The sequence below is a fragment of the Cyprinodon tularosa genome, unplaced genomic scaffold (assembly GCF_016077235.1).
Source record: "Cyprinodon tularosa strain WSP-4 unplaced genomic scaffold, ASM1607723v1 ctg1528, whole genome shotgun sequence".
NCBI classification, from domain to species: domain Eukaryota; kingdom Metazoa; phylum Chordata; class Actinopteri; order Cyprinodontiformes; family Cyprinodontidae; genus Cyprinodon; species Cyprinodon tularosa.
This window is the reverse complement of record NW_024038362.1, coordinates 8,312-16,017: the sequence shown is the minus strand read 5'-3', so window position 1 is coordinate 16,017 and position 7,706 is coordinate 8,312. Positions and strand designations below refer to the sequence as shown.

General features: G+C 56.6%; 1 protein-coding gene across 1 annotated transcript; it reads right to left on the bottom strand.

The window, feature by feature from the left end:
• Positions 1-5,266: 5,266 nt before the first annotated feature.
• On the bottom strand, positions 5,267-7,493 carry LOC119779893 (basic proline-rich protein-like; the record flags this gene model as incomplete). Its single annotated transcript, XM_038279738.1, has 1 exon — positions 5,267-7,493. A coding segment is annotated over one exon (2,227 nt), but the record flags the coding sequence as incomplete, so codon positions are not given.
• Between the last annotated feature and the right edge of the window lie 213 nt (positions 7,494-7,706).

Here is a 7,706-nt window from a genome sequence, read left to right as displayed (position 1 = left end):
ACTTCTGCATGTGTTTAATGGTGGGCGGGGCTGCGTCAGACAGGAACCTGAGCGGAGCTAAAAGCTGCAGCGGCAGCAGATTAACGAGGCAAAGCTGACAAACTGGAGAAAACGATGCATGTTTGTTTACTTGTTGCTGCCTTTAATCCCTGCTTGATTCGTTCTGCTGTCTGAACCTTCAGATGGAAGACGACTCACATCACTGATTCACCGTTTGTCCTCATTGAAAACAAACATTGCTGATTCTGAGCTGCTGCTCTCAGCGTCATTGTTCTGGACCTCCTTCACTTTGATAGAATGAAGCTAAACAGTTTTATTCAAATCTATTCAGTTTATTTCTATAGCTCCAATTCACAGCATGTCATCTCAGGTCACTTTCCAGTTCACCAGATCATCCAGTCAGATTGATTCAAAGTTTTCTATCTAAGGAAAACCAGCTGATTGCATCGACTCATTGACTCTTCAGCAATCCCTCACACTAAGCATGTTTGTAGCGACAGTGGAGAGGAAAAACTCCCTTTTAACAGGAAGAAACCTCCAGCAGAACCAGGCTCAGTGTGAGCGGCCATCTGCTGAGGCCCACTGGGGTTCAAGGAGACAGAAGCAGACATAGAAAAAGAAGCATAGATACAAAAGGCAACTGTCAACCAGCTCCACAGGCGGCCCCGTCCAGGAAACACACAGCCAGGCAGACGAGCTCCGAGCCAGCTCCCATGTCAGAGGATGAAGAGAGCACATCCAGTTAGTCACAGTCAGAGAAACAGAACTACACTGGAAAACAGGCCAAGCTCCAACATCTAGAAACAAAGGTGTTGATGGCAGCAGCACAGCTGATATTTCTCTCCAGGATGGAGTCACAGCCAAACAGGAACAGACCAGATGAAGCTACTATGAGAAAAAGCAGAGAGAGCAGAACGTTAGAGATTGAACTAACAGATTCTGCAGAGTGGGAGAATAGAGATAGGATGAAGCAGAATAATGAAAAAGGGCTCCCTATGTCCTCCAGCAGTCTAAGCCTATAGCAGCAGAACTATAGAGATAGATCAGGATAACCTGAGCCACTCTAACTAGAAGCTTTATCAAAAAGGAAAGTTTTAAGCCTAGCCTTAAAAGTAGACAGGGTGTCTGCCTCACGGACTAAAACTGGTAGTTGGTTCCACAGGAGAGGAGCCTGATAACTAAAAGATCTGCCTCCCATTCTACTTTTAGAAGTTCTAGGAACCACTAATAAACCTGCAGATTGAGAGCGAAGTGCTCTGTTAGGAACATAAGGAACAATCAGATCTCTGATATCAGATGGAGCTTGGCCATTTAAGGCTTTATATGTGAGAAGGAGGATTTTAAATTCTATTCTGGATTTAACAGGAAGCCAATGAAGAGAAGCCAGGATAGGAGAGATATGACCTCTCTTTTTAATTTTCATCAGAACTCTGGCTGCAGCATTTTGGATCAGCTGAAGGCTTTTAACTACAGTTTGTGGACTTCCTGATAGTAAAGAATTACAATAGTCCAGCCTTGAAGTAACAAATGCATGGACTAGTTTCTCAGCATCACCCCTGGACAGGAGATTGCTCATTTTAGCAATGTTCCTCAGATGAAAGAAGGAAATTCTAGAAACCTGTTTGATCTGGGATTTAAATGACAGGTCCTGATCAAAAACAACACCAAGATTTTTTACTTTATTATCTGAAATCAGTTTAATCCAAATGAAGTGACTGAATAATCAGCTTCTTTTTCAAAGAAGGTAAAGAGTCATCCAGGTTTTTATGTCTTCAGACATGCCTGTAATCTATGTAATGGGTTAGCTTTATCTGGAGTATAGACAGATATAGCTGGGTATCATCAGCATAACAGTGGAAATTAATCCCATGCTGTCTAATAATTCTACCAATTGGGAGCATGTATAAAGTAAAGAGAATTGGTCCTAGCACTGATCCCTGTGGTACTCCACAGGTAACCTTTGAGCATGAGGAAGATCTATCATTAACTTGAACAAACTGAATTCGATCAGATAGATCAGATTTAAACCAGTCTAGAGCTGTTCCTTTAATTCCAACAAAATATTCAAGTCTTTCTAAAAGAATATTATGGTCAACTGGATCAAATGCAGCACTGAGATCCAACAGGACGAGCACAGATACAAGTCCATTATCTGAGGCCATGAGAATATCATTAGTGACTTTCACCAGAGCTGTTTCAGTGCTATGATGAGCTCTAAAGCCAGACTGAAACTCTTAAAAAAGTTCATTATGGTGGAAGTGATCGCACACACCATCCATCACCATCCTGCCCTCCCTGCTCACAGACTAACTGAATAGCCTGGGAATGGCCTGGATCTCCAGCAGCCTCACAGACAGGCCACAGTATGTCCGGCTGAAAGAATCCATCTCTTCAAACTGTGGTCAGCAGCAGTGGAGCCCCCCAGGGACGAGTGCTGGCCCCTGTCCTCTTCACCTTATACACCTCAGACTTCTGGTACAATCCGGAGTTGTGTCACATCCAGAAGGACTCAGATGACACAGCCATGGTGGGCGGTATCAGGGACAACAGAGAGGAGTCTGCTGTTGCCGTGCCAACCACCTGGAGCTCAACATCTCCAAGATGAAAGAGCTGCTCATAGACTCTGGGAGGAAGGGACCAAAGACTGAGCTACTCCTGGAGGGGGCTCTGTGCTCTATAGAAGCTACTGGAACCAGAATCTCCCTGAAGGAGTAAACCCAAGGGATTAATAAAGCTGAGTCTAAGTCTAAGCTGTGAGCAGGTTGGCAGCCTTGCAGTCGGCCTCAGAAACACGTGAACCAAGTCAGACATGGACTCGGTGTTAATGGCCGCTAGATGGAGGTTATGATGAGAAAAGACCAGCTTCTCTTCATCTTCATCCATCAGGTGTTGATGGTCCTGGTCGACCTTCTCCATCATTAAACTTCCCAAATATTCGGTGAAAACTGAATAAGTCCAAATGTAGTAGTTTGCTGTTAGCCATGGCATCACTAGCAGTGATGTCATGAGTTTCAAAATGGAGGCTGACAGCGAGCTTCACAGTTTCACTTCCTTCAAATCATTGATGAAACATTTTGCTTTGATTCTGAATTACAGTAAATAAGATAATAACAAATTTAAATTTTTTCTCACACAGTAGAGATGATTAAGTCAACATTTCCTTAGAAAAACAGCCTGAGCTTCACAGCGACACTCTCTCTCTCTCTGTTGCTCTATGTGTCTCTATCAAAGTTCTCTCTCACACCTTATTGGACACAAACTAAGTTGAACTTCTTAAAGTTTTTAATTTTAGTGCAAACTGTGAATCTGGTTCAGACTGAGAAGCAGGACCATATGATCTTCTTCCCGTTGCACCTGAAGATCCTCTGAATGATGATCTGTCCAAATTTAATACAATTTAATTTTCTAATCAGATTTCTGAGCATGTGATGATGATGGTATTATTTTAACTGCTGGTATTGAATGAATAAACATTCTGCCTTTATTACATCTACAATAAACATTGCTTTGTTTTTAGAAGTATTTTTTGTGATGGGGGGGGGGGGGGGGGGGGTTGAAGCCCGGCTGGACCACAGAACGTTTGGGAGCTGCTGGATGAAAGGGTGTAATGATGTCACAAAGGGTGTAATGATGTCACAAAGATTATCTGATGTTTGTCTCAGGATCTGGCCCTGAAGGAGGAAAAACTTTCATTGAAGGCATGAAAAAGATGTCAGGCTTTACAGAGGGAAGATATAGAGCAGATAGAACCTGCTGTAGAGCAGATAGAACCTGATGTAGAGCAGATAGAACCTGATGTAGAGCAGATAGAACCTGATATAGTGCAGATAGAACCTGATGTAGAGCAGATAGAACCTGATGTAGAGCAGATAGAACCTGATCAGAATCAGAATCAAGTTTATTGCCAAGTAGGTTTGCACTTACAAGGAATTTGACTTGGTGTTGTTGGTGCAGACAAAAAAAAACAAACAAAAAAAAAACAAAATAACAAAATAAGATAGAATGATGTAGAGCAAATAGAACCTGATGTAGAGCAGATAGAACCTGCTATAGAGCAGATAGAACCTGATGTAGAGCACATAGAACCTGCTATAGAGCAGATAGAACCTGATATAGAGAAGATAGAACCTGATGTAGAGCAGATAGAACCTGATGTAGAGCAGATAGAACCTGATGTAGAGCTGTGAGTTCCTGTGGTTGTGCAGTTTGAACACGGAGAGTGAGACTGTGTATGTCTAAGGTAAGGAGGAGGGAGTGGGGGCCGGGTGCCCCCCCGGGCGTGGAGGCGCGTGGAGGTGGGCGGGGGGGGGGTGGGGGTGGGCGGAGGGCGGTGTGTGGTCGGGGTCGTGTGTCGTGCCACCGGCCCGGGAGGGCGGGGGGGAGCCCCCCACCGGGCCGCCCCTTCCCGGGGTGGGCGGGAGGGGTGGTGGGAGGTGTTGGTGCGTAGTGGGGCTGGGTGGTGGGAGAGTGTGTGGATCGTGAGAGTGGGGGGGGGGTTTAGGGGTGCGCGGGGGGGGCGGCTGGGAGGAGGGGAGGGAAGCCGCGCGGAGGGGCGCGGGGGGGGGGGGAATGCGAGCCGACGCGCCCCCCGGTGCCGTGGAGGGTACCCGCGGCCGGGGGGGGCCCCGGGAGGGGGGGGCACCCTGCTAGGTGGGGGCGGGTGCTGGGTATCCGGGGGCCCCTAGCAGGGGCGCCGGTGCCCCTAGCGTCAACGCGTGAGGTGGTGGGAGCCAAGGCCCCCTGAAGGTGGGGCCGGTCGAGGGGGCCGGGGGACGGGAGTGACGGAGGGGACCGTCCCCGCCGAAGGGTGATGTGGCCCGGGGGTGGAGGGGCGGGGGTCAGGGGGGGGGAGTGTACAAGGGTGGCAGCAGCAGCGGGCGGTGCCTGCCCCCGTGTGTCCCCCCCCGGGACGGGGGGGTGGCTCGCCGACGAGGTGGAGGGGAAGTGGGCGGGCGGGGCCAATAGGAGATGAGGGGGGAGAGCAGACCGGGGCGGCGTGACCAGGGGGGGGGGGGGGGGGCCCCCGGCGGGGGGGAGCCTCTGACCCGTAGGGGGGCGTTGGCCAGCGGGACGGGCGCTCTACTCAGAGGTGTGGCTTTATTAACTGCGGGGTCGCCGAGAATGGATACGGGAGTGTGGGGTGACCGGGGAGGGGGTGTGGGGTGCGGGGACCCCGGGGCGCCCCGCACCCGGTCCTTCCCGCTCTCCCGACTCCCACAGTTAGGATGATGAATGTCGCGACTACGGCTGCGTGATAACCTTTTTGTTAATGGGTGTCAGGGGAAGGGGCATGGGGGTGGGGGGAAAAACTAGGTGGGGTGTCTGACAGGCCGGTGGGCTGAGTAGATCGTACATGGCAGTTGAGGAAGTGCGGTCTCGGGGCGGAATAGGCTCGCCTGCCCCCCGAGTTCCGCCCCGCGAAAGTGTCGGGGGTGCTAAGATCGGGGTGATGTGGGTCGGAGCAGCGGCTACGCGGACCCCCGACAAAGGGGGGGGGTGAGCGGGGATTGACCAGTGTGGGCGGTGCCTGGCGCAAGGATCGTATGTGGGGGAGCGTAGTGGTAGAGTGAGGGGGGCTGTCGGTCCCGAGAGGCTGTCGCAGCCGGACCCGGCCCGGAAGGCTCCCGGATCTCAGACGGTGGTATGGGGATTCGGCTGGGAGGATCAAGAGTGGGGGGGAGGGGGGTGTGTGTGCCTGAAACGGTGGGGTGGGGATGGGTGTTGGGTGCGTAGGGTGGTGGGAGGGGAGGTGGGGGGGGGGCGGTTGCCCGCTCGAGGTAGGTGGGCCGGTGGCGGTCCCGCGTCCCCGGAGTACCGGCCCCGCCCGCCTGTCCCCCTGACGCCTTGCCCTCTGCTGCCCTCGGGGGGGAGTGGTCCCGCGAGGGGGCCGGACCCCCCCGACCGCCCATCCACCGTGGCGGGGCGGGGGCCGCCGGGTGGGGGCCGCCCGGCTTGAGCCGCACGGCGGTGGTGGTCCCGGGGTGGTGACACGGGGGTGTGGTGGGGCGTGCCCCGCCCGTCCGTCGGGCCGCCGCCCGGAAGCAGGCCAGGGCCGGGCGCCCCCGGTGTCAGCCCGGCGAGAGTTGGTGCCGTGGAGTCCAGGGAGGGAGCCATCCCCCGCCCGTACCCCGGTGGCGTTGTCCCGTGAGTACAGTGCGGTTGCGTGAGAGTCCCACGGGGGTGGAGTGGTGGTGTAGTCGGCCCCAGGGCCTTGGGGGCTCGATGCGCGGGAGGATGTGCGCCGGCCAGTCCGGGCGGGGCGGGCCGCCCGGGGGGGGCGCGCCGCCGGCCCGCCGGCCCGGTGCCCCCCCGCGTGGGGCCCCGTGTCGTCCGGTGTCTTGGAGACCGACGGAGGTGGGGGCCGCAGCGCCCGTCCCCCGGAGGCGTTGAGTGGCGAGGTGTGCAGGCGCCCCCCGAGGGGGGGACCACCCACCCCCCCCCGCCCCGGTGGATGGCGCAGTTGGGGGGGGTGTGCGGGCGGGGGAGGTGGGTTGGTCCCGGGCCCCCGGCCCCCAGGGGGGGAGCGTCGGCAGTCGGGCGGTCCCCCCTGCCGGGGCGAGTGTGGTGCCGGGGGGAGGACCCCCGGTCCCGCGGCGTGGTCGTGGGCCCCGTCGGGCGGTGGGCGAGGTGTGCCCACCGGTCCGGGGAGGGGGCCCGTTGAGTGCGGGTGTGGGCGGAGGTGGTGGTGTGGGGGTGTAGGGGAGGGTGGGTGTAGGAGTGTTGTAGGCGCGGAGCTGGTGGGCGGTGGGTAGTTAGTGGGTGTTGTTGTCGCGGGGGGGTGGGGGAGGAGGGGAGCGGGTGTGTAGTGGAGTGCGGTCGGAGCGGGTCGTGTTCGTGTCTTGCCCGTTGTACATCCCCCCCACCCCCCCCCCCCCCGGCCCAACGGTGGGCGCTCATCCGAGAGAACCCAGAGGGCGGAGGTTTGACCCCCCCGAAGTGCCTCCGGGCGTGGTGGCGCGTGTGCTGGGTTAGGCCCCCCCCGCCCCTGGCCCCACCCCCCCGGGGGGGTGTAGGGTCGGGTGTGGGGCGTCGGGTGTGCCCGGTGTGAGGGTTGGCGGGGGGTCCGTCCGTATTGGCGGTGGACTCCCCTCCCCGTGTGGGTGACTCTCGACAGGGGCGGGTTACTCCCGTGGTGTGGTGAGGGCGCGTCGTCCGGCCCGTGGGGCGGGTGGTGGGAGAAGGGGTGGTGGGGCTTGCCCGGTGGGTTGGCGGGCGTGTGTTGTGTGCCGGGGTGGTAGCGGTGGTGGCTGGGTGTTAGGTTGTTGGGGGGAGGGCGTGGTGGAGGGTGAAGGGGGGGGTGTTGTGAATGGGGAGTGTTGTGGAGGAGCAGGTGTCCCAGAGTGGGCGGTGCTGTGGTGGGGGGGATTTGGGGTGGAGGGGGGGTGTGGGTCCCCCCGCCGGGCGCCGAGCCTGGGGGGGGGGCGCGGTTGGCCGCGGGGGATGCCGTCCGCGGTGGGGGTAGTAGCGCGTGCGGGACCGCCCGGTAGACAGTGCTGCCGGGGGGTGGGGGGGTAGCGGCGCCACCCCAACCCAGGTGCCCAGGGGTTGGTGGGCCGTGCGGGGGGGGGTGAGGGGGTGGTGTCGGGGGGGGGGATTCGGGGTCGTGAGTAGTGTATGGATTTGGGTTTACACGTGAGGGGAGATGTGGTTTTTGGTTATTTTTTTTTTCTATTGCGTGTTAGGTAGTAGTGTTGTTTTTACGATCC